At 37.7% G+C, this 13,439-nt stretch overlaps 3 protein-coding genes across 5 annotated transcripts in view; 2 read left to right on the forward strand and 1 right to left on the reverse strand.

Annotated features, from left to right (window-relative positions):
* Positions 1 to 273: 273 nt before the first annotated feature.
* LOC118739281 (putative riboflavin kinase) lies at positions 274 to 2,932 on the reverse strand (the record flags this gene model as incomplete). Its single annotated transcript, XM_036470523.1, is given in 3 exon segments — positions 274 to 527; positions 2,073 to 2,224; positions 2,404 to 2,932. Coding segments are annotated over 3 exon segments (725 nt in total), but the record flags the coding sequence as incomplete, so codon positions are not given.
* A 1,279-nt stretch (positions 2,933 to 4,211) lies between these two features.
* On the forward strand, positions 4,212 to 6,905 carry LOC118739288 (serine/threonine-protein kinase pelle). Its single transcript, XM_036470536.1, has 4 exons — positions 4,212 to 4,900; positions 5,018 to 5,127; positions 5,224 to 5,871; positions 5,936 to 6,905. The coding sequence occupies exons 1-4, from the start codon at positions 4,655 to 4,657 to the stop codon at positions 6,447 to 6,449; spliced, it is 1,518 nt and encodes a 505-aa protein (XP_036326429.1). The 5' UTR covers positions 4,212 to 4,654; the 3' UTR covers positions 6,450 to 6,905.
* Positions 6,906 to 8,392: 1,487 nt separating this feature from the next.
* The window catches only part of LOC118739298 (tubulin polyglutamylase TTLL13), an 11,729-nt gene continuing 6,682 nt past the window's right edge, over positions 8,393 to 13,439 (forward strand). For 2 of the 3 annotated variants that reach the window (XM_036470546.1, XM_036470554.1), the window contains exons 1-5: positions 8,393 to 9,443; positions 11,652 to 11,948; positions 12,027 to 12,195; positions 12,259 to 12,896; positions 12,954 to 13,402. In XM_036470546.1, the coding sequence (XP_036326439.1) occupies positions 9,109 to 9,443; positions 11,652 to 11,948; positions 12,027 to 12,195; positions 12,259 to 12,896; positions 12,954 to 13,402 (1,888 nt within the window). In that variant the 5' untranslated portion in view covers positions 8,393 to 9,108. The remainder of the gene's footprint in view (positions 9,444 to 11,651; positions 11,949 to 12,026; positions 12,196 to 12,258; positions 12,897 to 12,953; positions 13,403 to 13,439) is intronic. The other variant, XM_036470563.1, reaches the window with a different exon arrangement.

The following is a 13,439-nucleotide window of genomic DNA, read 5'->3' on the forward strand; positions in this document are numbered from 1 at the left end:
TTTTTTGGTATTTCTATTACCTCTTTTATTAAGTATTCTTTCGAGGCTTTAAGTAACAAATAGCGCTATAAATTTTAAAACGAAACTAAAAATTTAACGTAATAGAATTGCACTACATCCTATATTAAACAATTTACAACATGCAGACTGAGGTAAATTAAAAAAAAAAAAGTTTAAATACTACATTTACATCATATTTAAAGTACATTATGGTAGTAATGACATTATTAATTAGATGTTAAAGCGAATTAGGAGGAGCCATTCTTTACGTTACCATTCAAATACGTTGTCGTGGAATTTGTCGGACTGTCATTACAATTCGCTTTGAAAAATTTCGAATGCCGCAATTGACGACTTTCCTCATCCTTGTCCAGCAAGTTGTTACAGTCTTTGATATCTTTTTGTATAGCATTTATTAGAGCCTCCAGCGATTCGAAATTACATTCTGGGCGCAGATAGCCGACGATACAAACTTTAAGTAGGCGGCCATACAAATCTCCATCGAATTTATGCATAATATGGGTTTCCTGGTTTAAAAGGTTTAAATTTTGTTAAATTAAAAACAGTTATCAAAAATATTACAAACTACTTCAATGCATTAAAGTGGCAAATCCTGCACATGAGATGTGTTTGACATTAACTTCACTGATTAAGTCCATTCATCTTGAGAGGTATGTATTATCTTTTTTGAAAAAAAAAAAATCGTCTACATAGTTATTATTAGTACGTCAATTGATCGCTTGGGGGCGATAAAATTTATAAATGTTACCCATGATATCATTAAATTAGCCTTTAACGATAAGGTAGTGCGAAGTGAAAGCGATCACGAAAATTGTATAACAATTAGACATATACATTCACATGTAGTACGTACAATCGTAGGAAATGTACATAAGTATATACGTATGCAAATTTGAACATATGTTTTCTGTTTATAATACAAATACACGTAGTTTGTTAAAATGGGATTCACGCTAAGTTTAAAGATTAGTCCGAAACGTTGAAAGCTGATAATTGTGTCTACACAGAGGTGTTATATCAAAGGATTGATTGTAATTGTTGTTTCTGTTGGAAATTCTGTGAGTAAAATACTTAACAATTTTACGTTTACATGCCAGTGTTTAACTTAAATCAGAGTATAATGAAAGAATTCATCGTCAATAACGAAGCACATTGTCTTAATTTTAAATCACATACATATGTATACACATACATACATATGTATGTATGTAAAAGATATCGCATCTTTAATAATGTAGAGATGCAATTCAAAATTTCCATTTTTTGGAGATTTCGTCATACAATTAATAAGCCTGATAAGGAGAATATGTTAAGATATCTGTATTTCCATCTGTCTTTTGGTATACTAACTGTATGAGTTGATCAAACTTTGATATAGTTTAAATGTGGGATATGTACATGTATATATACGTTGCGGCCAAACAAATAAACCAATGTAATGCAGTTCTAAATTCCAAATATAAGGTAATTGGCCTCAGATCGGATGTTAAGTTTCATATTTGTCATGAAAATTTAAACATTTACCATCAGAAACCTATAAGGTTAACCACAACCGTGACATAGGATATTATGTTTAAGGTAATTTAAGACCTCGAAATCGTCTTCCACTCACAAAAAAACTACATACGAGTGTAAGACAGCACACATGTATCTATATACACATGTATCTATATAAATATGTACATACATATATAATTATTTACTCGATTTACCCACATGCGATACATCAGTAAATTTCATATACTATGATGAAATATAGCCGAGTTTTGCGGGCAATAATGACTGCCGCAATTGTTTCTTTTTTGCGCAACTTGACTATTCATACGTTGACATGTTAAATAAAAGAAATATAAAATTAATATGTTAGCGGTATATGTATGTATAAAAATACTATGCACGTACATGAATGAATATATGGAACTTGCAATACAATCAAAATCAAACATCCTCACATTCAATTAAAATCGCTTCAATTAAGACACACTTCAGTGCATTGCACTTCAATACTTTGGAAGTATTTTTTAATTGATTGTTCTGATTTTTATACTCACCATACTTTTCTCCTTATTGTCATAGTAAGGATTTGTGCCTATGCTCATTACCATTTTATAAACTTCACCATTATCCACATTCGCCCATCCATAGTAGATGCCTAACGAAAATGCGGCTGGTAGCGATTTGACCACCTCCAATGAAAAATTCGCTTTGGACGTTACATAAAAGAGATTAATGAAAAAATGTACTTATTTAACATCTAATCAATCAATGCGAAAATGTAAGTTAAAAAGTGAATTAATTGGCAATGCCAAGCTTAAAGTACTGTGCTTACATATTGCCAGTAGGTAAATGCTTAGTAATCATTATAATACATTGTGTAAGTACCTGTTGGTATGCCTAGTTCACTGGAGCCGCGTCCGAAACCGCGTACAATTTCACCGCTGGCAAAATAAGGCAAATGGTTCAGCATTTTGTTGACGCTGCGTTTAAATGTGCTACTATTGCGTATCACTGTTGTTTGACATGAATTGCTCAAGGCACTATTGCTACTGGAACTGCGAAGGCTGGCACTTAAGGCACCTCCACTTGTTAGGCAACGGAAAATTCGAGAAACTAATAACTTATCACTAGAGAGTGAAAATCTTTGGAAAGCAATGTCAAATACTTTCTTTGCCGGATACGCTGTTAAACCGAGTATACACATTAAAGCCTTGGGTCAGAATGATGTGTTATTCTAGGAGCTCCCTTTTATATATGCTAGATTATGTGATTCACTTGAGTGCTTGATTAGATACGGCAATTGTCTGTAGACGTAAACAATGCTCCTCACAGTTAATATAAGACATTCGCACGACTTTTACTCAGCCAAAACCCAAAACTGGCGAGCACGAGACAAGACTGTTGTGAATCGAAAAATATACGAATTGTTTTTCTTTTATTTATTTTTTATTAAGCTGCTAGTGTCAAACACATATGTTTTTGAGCTTTTAACAAAAAGCTTTTAAGTGGTGTGTGTATTGGCTGATTAGATAGATGTCAAACCAAAACAATTTATTTTCTGATAAGAATGACCTTGTATATTGTAAATTGCAGAGTTTATCATGAACCAAAAATACAAGATCACGTAAGAACGCGACGTTGTATTTGTAACTGGTTTTGAGAAAAAAGTTTGCGAAAGCGGGTTCGTCAGCTGAGCGTTTGTTTACATCACAAGCACCACTATTTTACACTTTTATTTAAGTAAAGAAGAGTTAATTCAACATGACAACACATTTTCAAGCATTTTATTGCATCATTTTACCTAAATTGTGCGCTTAAAGTGGCTGACAATAATTTTGGCTAATTTTGGTTTTCGTTGTTTTCTTTGCTTTGTTTACTTTTCGCTCGTTTTCCAGTGAAACAAGATGGCGTAGAACCCGCTAAAAAAAATCGACTTTTTTCACTCTCTTGTTCTTACGTCATCTTGTGTCTTTCGTTCATGAGAGTTTATGGTGTTTTCTTTTGTTGGAGTGAAAATATGAAGGATTTTGACCAAACAAAACTTGTAGATTCATATCAAGGGTTTACCCAATACACTGCAAAGTTCCCAAAAATTATTTGTTAATATAAAAGTCAAACTCTGACTTAACTGTCACTGCTGATGTTAATAATAACCTTTAACATACTTTTCAAATGTCAGAAACTAGCCTTTATACAAATTGCGAATATATGTTGTTGAATGTAAGCCCACGATGTACACTTCGGTCAATCCAAATTATATATTGCACACGATTTTCAAAAGTGACACAACTCCAAAGTTTGTTTTCTTGAAATCATCCGCTAAAAACGTACACAGAGCTTCAGAGTACGAAAACAAACCGAACATTGTCGCAACAAGTACGAAAAGTTTGTGTTCCTTTTCTCATACTGTTCCCGAGCACTAACAAAACACGATATGTTTCAATTCCAGCCGAGCACAAAACAAACGTTTCGTGAGCATTGACTTTAATTTCCTTTGTTTCCCTGTTTCTTTATAGTTAAATTAGCTTTAGCTTTATACTTAAATTATTTTATGGGACTCTCTTTGAATTTTGCCACAACTTTCGTAGGCAAACTTTCAATGCCGTGATTTGGCAACTCTAACTCAATTTAGAGTGCTTTCTCATACCTAAATTTTCCAATTGGCTTAAAAGCTTTACGTCAGCTGTTGTGCACACGATTTGTTTTGTTTTGCGTATTGCTCGTTGAGTTGGGTTTTTTTCTTTATTTATCTTTTTAAGGCAGTGGTTTCCGAGAAGTGGTGCAACTAGTGTTGAAATTATATTTTCAATTGAACATTTATTGAGCAAACTACGCATGAGGACGGATGTGTAAACAGCGTCGTAGCCGAAGTCTCAAATTTGTCCTGCTAAATATTATACAATAAACCTGCCTGTGTTATAGCAAAATAAACACATTTTAATTTGTTTATAAACAATAATCCATTGATCGTCCTTAATAAATTAACTAATTGTGGTTTAAACTTTGTGGCTGGCTGCAGCTAAATGTAAATCAACGCATCATCAGCACATCTCATACTTGGATGAGTCAGGCATCATTAAAAAGAAAGCCATCAAATTAAACAGCTTTAGAAGATTTTGAAACATTTTATATAGTGATGTCCGTGTCACGTTCTCGCAGTGCATTATCGCCCAACAACAGTATTACAAATGGAAAAGGCGGCGGTGGCAGCGGCATAGGCGTTGGAGCTGGTGGTAGCAGCAACAGCAGCGGTTATGTCAAAGACCGGTATATACACGAATTACCACTGCAGCAGTTGCGTTTGCTTTGTGAACATTTGGATGAAATGCAAATTTGGATGCAATTAGCCGAAGCTATGCAACTACGGCCGGCAGATGTGAAGGTGAGCAAGTTAGAATGTCGGCAAGCCCATTTACGTATGCCGACGATAACGCCGCCAAAAAGTGGTTTCAAGCCTGACTGTCTACAAATTTATTTTCACTACATTTATTTATTACAGTTCATAAACCAACAACAGGAGCTGGGTAAATCACCATCATGGCAATTAATGCAAAAGTGGGGCATTGAGTGCAAGCACACAGTTACTGAACTCTTCATGTTGTTGTGGAAGTAAGTCGAACCTGTTTTTGTATTATATGTATTTAAACTATGAAATAATGCGTTTATGTTTTTACATACTTAAATAAATACATATTTATTTTGCAGGAAAGAACAACATCACGCAATGCGTATGCTAAAGGATTTCGTAGAACGCAAATATCAGCTACTCATTCCCCGCAGTCAACCGCGCTTAACTATGCTTATGGCCGCCAACTCGGACATTAAACAACTCAATGGGCCCATAGATTCCTCTTCGTCAGGTGTTAGCAATTCCAACAATAACACCTCGTATTCATCATACGAGCAGACGGGGGGACCTACATCCACGCAGCGCATCGAACAAGACGTGCGCGAATTCGCTCGCTACATGATCGAAATCAGCTATGAAGAATTAACAGAAGCCACCGAAAACTGGAATGAGCGCCTAAAGCTTGGACGAGGCGGCTTTGGTACTGTTTACAAGGGCACCTGGAAGTGCACTGAGGTTGCTGTCAAACAATTGATATACAATGGAGTAAATGGACGCGACAGCAGCAAAGTGCAGCTACAACAAAGTCTCAACGAGCTGAAACATTTAAGCCGGTATCGTCACGATAATGTACTGCCCCTTTTTGGCTATTCATTGAATGGCGAAAAGCCTTGCTTGGTTTATCAGCTCATGAAAGGTGGTACATTGGAGCAACGTTTGTATTCAAAAAAAGAAACGCCTTTGACCTGGGAGCAGCGCGTCGAAATTTGTCTAGGTGCAGCGCGGTGAGTTGAGAGAAACAGTTTTTTTTTTAATAATACTAAATAAGTTTGCATTATTTATTTCAAGAGGTATCAACTTTTTGCACGTTTGTGATGTCAAACCACTTATACACGGTGACATCAAACCAGCAAATGTACTACTCGATGTATGTTTGACACCGCGTATAGGAGATTTCGGCTTGGCCCGCGAGGGGCCGGCTGCCTTAAGTCGTTCGGTTACAGTGTCACAAATTTATGGGACTAAACCATATTTACCGCAAGAGTTTTTGCGTGGCAAAAAGCTAAGTACAAAAGTGGATACATACAGTTTTGGCGTTATGTTGCTGGAGACATTTACCGGTCTACGTGCGTTAGACCTTAATCGCAAACCAGAGTTGTTGGCTGAATATATCAAAGGTACACGCAAAGATGAGCTGAGCAATCTGATCGATGCACGCCAACCAATACAAAATGGGGAACGGGATATGTGTAAAAACATAATTTTACTAGGAACGCAATGCGTAGCATTTGAAGCCGACGATCGTCCGGAGATGGAGTACGTTTATGATACAATACGCTTTTGCAAGATATATCCCGATTAAGTACAAAAGAGTAATTAAAAAATTAAATACATACATTCCGCTGTGCCTTATTATGAAGAAATCTCAATTTTTGTATTTAAAAATAAAATATTTTATTATAAATTAGCTAGTGGCAGTTGTGTATATATGTACATATGATAGGCCGGATGGTGAAAAGTGTTTATGGACATCAAATGTACTTATTTGAAGAAGTGAAGAACTACAATATTTCAGTTGCATTTACTACAAACATAACTAACTGTAACGACTAAACGTAATGCATGCATACATATGTATATACGCAATAAATGTTTATTGCTTTAAGCTCAAATCATAAAAAGGCAAACGCACTTTTGTGTTTATAAAAATATTACATACATATATTAGACGTTAGTATTCGTATCGGATTGTTGATTTACATACATATGTATGCACTTTAAAGTTTTAATAAAAGAAACCAGTTTGTTCAAAATTTAAGCTTAAGTTGTAAATTCGTACTATGTAATACTGATTTTTTTTTTGGGCGAGATTAGAGCATATTTTTTGCAATAGAAACTAATTTGACAACTGACTTATGAATTTAACGAAAAGCTATAAAAATATAGCAATTATATTGTGAAGCGAGGACTGTGCAATTATTTTAACTTGTGTGGGGTTAAAACTAGTTTGACAAGTTTTTCATCTCAGTTAATCTATATTTTAATACCATAAAATTTAAATGAAGCAGTTGTTTTTGTTAGGTTTTCCTTTTTTATTATTTGAGTTTTTTTAAGCCACTATTTTTATTGATTGATTATAGGGGAGAGAGACATCGGGCCTGTTCGAGGCACGTAATAAAAGCTGCATTACTGCCGCACTAATGAAAATTTGCAACACTGTCGCAACTGCCCAACTGATTATGCGTTGCTAGAAATTCCCACCGAACGTGATACTTTAACACTGCGGGTGTGATTGCATCTCGAACAAGCCCATATTAGCTGAAACACATATACATTTATGTACATTAGACTGCATCACCAAAAAAAGTTGCGGAAAAACAGTACCGATTTTTTATTTTTTATTTTTTTTGTATGGGGAGTGATGCAATCTAATGTACATATTAGACAGCTGCACAAGCACTGCGTGAATGGCATTCAAGCCATCTGCTCTCATTGTATCTCTCCTTCACTCGCATAAAAAATCAATTGCTAGACTGACTAAAGGTTTTGTGGAAAGCTCTTAAAACACTCCCATCTGCTTTAGACATGGGGAATGACGAAAGATGTATAGACCATAATTTGTTTCAGTCGAGAGAGGTCCTTATTGTTCAATAGCCTTCCCAACGTGGCAATGGTTAGGCTGATTTTTCGCCAAATGCGCCCTCTGTTTAACCAATCAAGACCTCTTGGTTTCAAGAGCATTCTAGATGCCTAGAGACCGGAGGGTCTTGAAACTGTTCTACTTCTACCATTTTTTCTGTTAGAGTTCTTGCCCATAAGCGCTCACCTGCTTTCATTGCCGAAACGTTATTACGACTGTGTGGTATTTCGGCCAAAGTGAGAGTTCCTTAGAAGCTCACCTTCCCCTAATTCTCCCCAATACTTTATCAAGAAGAGTTCTGAATAGATGCTCCGAAGCTAGCGTCGCAGTTTTTTTTGGGAATATCCTTAATTTTTAATTAGGTCAGACCTATTCTATTTGTCTTCTGATTAGCTATATTACATTTTAAGACTTCTGACAAAATATTTCGGAAAAATATTAAAATTTACGTGAGCTATTCCGATTTGAAAATACCTCTGAAAATCTCATTATTTTGATTCCGTTGCTTAAATTCTTAAATATTTTTATAAGTGCAGCCCTTTTAAGCTTAAACTTTTCTATCACCTGAGGTGATTTTTTTTTGGAAAAATGTTTCGAAAACCCCATTTATTTATAAAAAAAAAACGATTTTTGGAGTTGTTTTCAAAAGATTCCAGCTCAAATAATTTTAATAGTTTTCCGATGTATTGTAGCGGAATTTTTAATATATAATAAATTTTATAATTCCCCATTTGCCTCCTGGGAAGGTAATGCATTCCCATTTTCCCCACTGGATAGTGCAACAAATTGTGCTTGAACGCAAACGCTTAATTTTTTTCATCACAAAAAGAGAACTTACTGAAATTGTATTATTTTGTCTAATCAAAAATTTAGTACATTTTTCGACTTTTTTATTTCATCAATTCATGGAATCGGTTGCAATAAAGGTTTTCTTTTGTGTGTAATCTATAAGTTCAATACTGTAGAATTTTTAACGAAAATATTCCATCAAAAGATAAAAAAAAGTATTCAGTTTATTTCATTAGCAAAGGCACAGCGCAAAAATATTTTCTTTTGTTCGTCAAAATTTTCAACAAAAAACAAATTTAAAATTTGTAACCAAGAAATGCTTTAATATTTGCCGGACATCTATATTAGTAACATTTTTAAATAATATTTTGTAATACAAAACTTCACGCAGCAATTTTTGACTAGCTGTGTATTAAAAATTTTCACAAAAAAAAAAACGGACCCCCGCATTTCACCTTCAACAACCGCCGCGGCTGGCCGAGCTGCCTTCGCCGACCAGCAACATCATCGAAAGTCGCATTAAAAGCCAATTATTTCATCAGAACTCGACCACCCATCCACATAGAAATTCTAGCTGTAACGATCTGACATAATGAATTTGAAAAATTCCAAATTCTTCAAGCGCATACAGGAGTTGCGTCGTCTCTCCAAAGAGAAATTGCGAATGGAAAAAAATCGTGGCACGCGTATCGATGTCGTCTTGGAGAATGCATTGAAGGAGCGTAATGGTCATTGTGTGCGTAAGAGTAACAACGACGCGGAGGAGAATGAGGAAGGGAAGGAATATCATAATACACATGAACTTACTGCGGAAAGCGAAGCCATTTCCGATGGCCTTATACAATTGAATAATGTGTGCTTCCGTTTGAAATGCGGCAATACACCGAAATCATCACTGGGCGCACGAGACGATATGCCAATTATACCGTAAGTTGGCATTTTTACCCTTTAACTTTGATTCAATAAAAAAAAAAATTGTGTAGCTTTAAAGAGAAAGTTCTCGAAAGGATTACGGCCCTTTATCTAAGTCATTCTAGTTTCACTTCGACATATGACCTACTGGTCTTGCTTACGGTTCTTAGGTACGAAAGCGATCGGCAACTTTAGCATGAGGTTATCATTGGAGACATGGGCGTAGCCAGGTAGGGGCAGAGGGGTGCTCGAGCCCCCCCTAACTTTCAAATTTTCCATATATATATGTAAAATAGTACCCTGAAATGCCTGCTTAATAGGGTTGCTGTATTAGTTTTACGGGGATCCTCATTCGGACATCGCAGATTATACGCGTTGCTGAATCCTCCTCCTCCCGCGGGTCTTTTACAGGTTTGGCGCATGGTTAATTCCGGAGTTCCTCCCATTTTTTCACCCTTTCTTTCATTGTCCACCTGTGGGAGCTGTGTCGAAAGAACTTTTGACGCGATACGCTTGATAAACCCTTGAGGTGGCTGAAGTATTCTTCACTTCTTTTGTTTTGGCCAGATCACATGGCAGGCATGTATTTCTCCGATCGCCGGACTTGATTAGGTCAGCTGGCAGGCCGTTAGCTTCAGCAGCTTTAATGATTTTGAGCCGAGAAATTGCAATCGTAACTGGTCACAATCGGACGTTGGTACATCGACTGCATGGTCCTATCTGGGGCTCAGGTTTATCTTCTCCACTGGTCTGAATGCTATTCAGTAGGGTCCAGCTCTGGACATAGGCCACTAAGTCGCTGTGTTTGTTCTTACTAGGTATTAGCCTTAGTCCTGAAAACTTCTGGAGTTTTGTTTTGTCGACTAACTTCTCAAGTTCCTCGCTCTCATGCATTTCGGCCTCTGCCTTTTTGTTATGGAAAATATACCCCACTTCCATTATCAGTTCCCCTTATAACGACTTACAAACCTTACGGTATTAACCCCTGCTTGCAAATATCGAGTGGCGACGAAGCTGACAGCTTTTCGACGTTCAACCTCCCTTGTGTTAGTTACTTTAGTTTAAGTGTTTGGGTGTAGTAGAAAATGAGACACTACGACCTAAAAGATCTTTTGATCCTAACCCACTTTGTCCAATATACCCTCGACTTCCTAATAGATTTTAACAGGGCTTTGTTAGACGTATTATTTTGGACCTTTAAATAGTTAGTCTTTGTATGGCTAAGGCCAGACAGTCAGAGAGAATGTATCCTGTAGTCTCTTCATCTTCAAGAGAGAACTAGCATTATGACTACTAAGTGCATGTGAAATCGTAGTCGATTGTGATCAGTTTGTTACCCAGAGAGCATTAGTATTCAATAGAACAATATACTTTCTTTTGAAAAGGTATGCGAAAGGCCGAGCTTGTCTATGCCTCCCCCACTGCTTGCAGAGTGAACCCACTCGGTAATTATGGCTATCGAAGAGGACCAACTGAGACCACACAATGGTTCCGGTCCAACTCGTCGGCGACTTCATTGCCTTGGATCCCACAGTCGCCTAGAACCGAGCACAGTGTTACCGTATTTTGTTATCTGCCCACATCTTAAGCCGTCAAAACTGTCTTTAACAAGTCATTCTGTTAGATAGGGACCAGATGGCTACTTGGCTAAAAAAGTTTGTGTTGCTAATCGCTCACTTCTTTCATCACAGGACTTACGAGTTAATATTTGGTCCTCGAATCGTGCGTATGTGTGTATATATGTATGACTAAAACACTGGAAAAGTCTCTTTCGTCTACCATAATATGCTCGATTTTATTTCTAGTTTTTCGATAAGTTGCCAGCAATCTAACTTGCTGCTTCCCCTGACGCTGGAACCTACTGCTACATGCACGTCTCGCTTGACGTCTTGATGGTGAGACGCTCGTCCACTGGTGTGAACTACAATATTCAGCGACGAAGTCTCTCTTCCACCACAAATCGAAAACTTAATTCGCACTTAATTCGCACTCCTCGGTCTTCTCCGGGACTGCATTTTCCATTTAATTTAAAGTTTGTTTAATGTTGTTGAATTTCCAGGTCCTCCGTGTAAGAGTTTGCCTTAGTTTTGACTTCAAAAAAAGTAGGAAGGTTATCCATTCATCAAAATATTTTTTTATGTACATATATTACCGGATGACTTTGGGCCACCACGTGAACCGTTTTCGATAATTCTACTGCTACTTATTTTCTTTTAATTTCAGTAAAATCAAAGGCAGCATCTGCGTATCTAATTCGCGCTTCAGCATAATTGGTCGGGTATCCAAGGCATTGGGTTTTAAATTAGTTAAAGAAGGCAAACTTTGGAATATTTTGTGGACAGACTCATTGCCCGGAGTAGAATTGTACAAGAGCATGAAGCGTTTCCAACAAATCAACCACTATCCAGATATGATGGAGATTTGTCGCAAAGACTTGCTCTCGCGCAATTTGAATCGCATGCTGAAATTATTTCCACGCGATTATAAAATATTTCCGAAAACATGGATATTTCCAGCTGAGTAAGTACACCAACGTTGTGAGTATAAATTACGCCTACGCACATAAGAAAGGTTTTCGATGCACTTCTACCTCTGCAGCTATGGCGATGCTATAAATTATGCCAATAATAATAATTTTAAAAGCAAACCGGCAACATTTATTATCAAACCAGATTCGGGTGCGATGGGTCGCGGAATTTGGCTGACGAACGATTTGAAATCCATAAATCCCTCGGAGCGCATGATTTGTCAGACTTACATTAATAAGGTATGCAGACATTTAAAATTACCGCACCTCTCATTGCTTTCACTTTACCTTACTTCCGCGCAGCCGCTTTTGATTGATGGCTACAAGTTCGATCTGCGCGTCTATACGCTTATCACCTCAGTAGATCCATTGCGTATCTTTGTTTACAACGAAGGCTTGGCACGCTTTGCCACCAACAAATATGTTGAGCCGACGCCGGAGAATAGCTGCGATCTATTCATGCATCTGACCAACTATTCGGTGAATAAGCGCAGCTCCCAATATGATTTGTGCGACAACGATGACTGCGGCAGCAAACGCAAGTTCAGTGCCATCAACAATTGGTTGCGTCGGCACAATCACGATGTTGACGGGTTTTGGGCTAATATCGATGACATTATTATCAAAACGGTGCTCAGCGCATGGCCAATGCTCAAGCACAACTACCATGCCTGTTTTCCGACGCATGACAAAATACAAGCGTGCTTCGAGATACTCGGCTTCGATATTTTAGTCGATTCAAAACTGAAACCATACGTCCTCGAAGTGAATCACTCGCCGAGCTATCACACGCACGAGCTCGTCGATCGGCAGGTGAAGAAGGCGTTGATACGAGACACGCTATTGATGGTTAGCACGCCCTTGGCCGACAAGAAGCAGATACTACGCGAGGATCGTAAGCGTATCAAACAGCGATTGCTCAAATTGAAGCAATGTGATACGTAAGTCTCTTTGCTCGCTTCGCTGCGAAACTTATTGATACATGTTTGTATCCTTAGCAGAATATTGAACTCGAATCCGCGTCAAACAACGCCTAACGATTTCAACAACGCATCAGCGTCTGCAGACAATGAATCATCACCGCAAGAAGATGCATCACAGGATGCCGGACTGAGCGCGCTTTCACAACAAATTGCCTGGGAAGAGAGCCATTTGGGAGATTTTCGTCGTATTATGCCACCACAAGATCCCGAACGGCTAAACTATTACTGTCAATTTTATGCGCTGCAGAATCAAGCGTCAATTTACAGCGAAACAGCTGCAAGTAAGAAGCGTGAAGAGGTTGCAAAGAAGTTGCGTCTGGAAATCGAAAAAAGACGACAGCATCAATTGGAAGTGCTCTCAGGCCAGCGACGTCACATGAAGCTTCAAGAACGCCGTCGTAAACGTGCACTGACCGAACGTCATCGATTGACACGCTATCGCGCGCAAGAGAATTGGACACCAGGCTTTATATCGGAAGCGGAAGAACGTTTGCGTCGCAC

The sequence above is a fragment of the Rhagoletis pomonella genome, unplaced genomic scaffold (genome assembly GCF_013731165.1).
Source record: "Rhagoletis pomonella isolate Grant_MI unplaced genomic scaffold, Rhpom_1.0 Rhpom_scaffold_00001, whole genome shotgun sequence".
NCBI lineage: Eukaryota > Metazoa > Arthropoda > Insecta > Diptera > Tephritidae > Rhagoletis > Rhagoletis pomonella.

Bases quoted from the DNA above. Each gene is read 5' to 3' on its own strand.
- LOC118739288 (XM_036470536.1), top strand. From the start codon at position 4,655: ATGTCCGTGTCACGTTCTCGCAGTGCATTATCGCCCAACAACAGTATT. The intron at 5,128-5,223 runs GTAAGTCGAACC...TTTATTTTGCAG, and splicing joins CTCTTCATGTTGTTGTGGAA to GAAAGAACAACATCACGCAA. The intron at 5,872-5,935 runs GTGAGTTGAGAG...ATTTATTTCAAG, and splicing joins ATTTGTCTAGGTGCAGCGCG to AGGTATCAACTTTTTGCACG.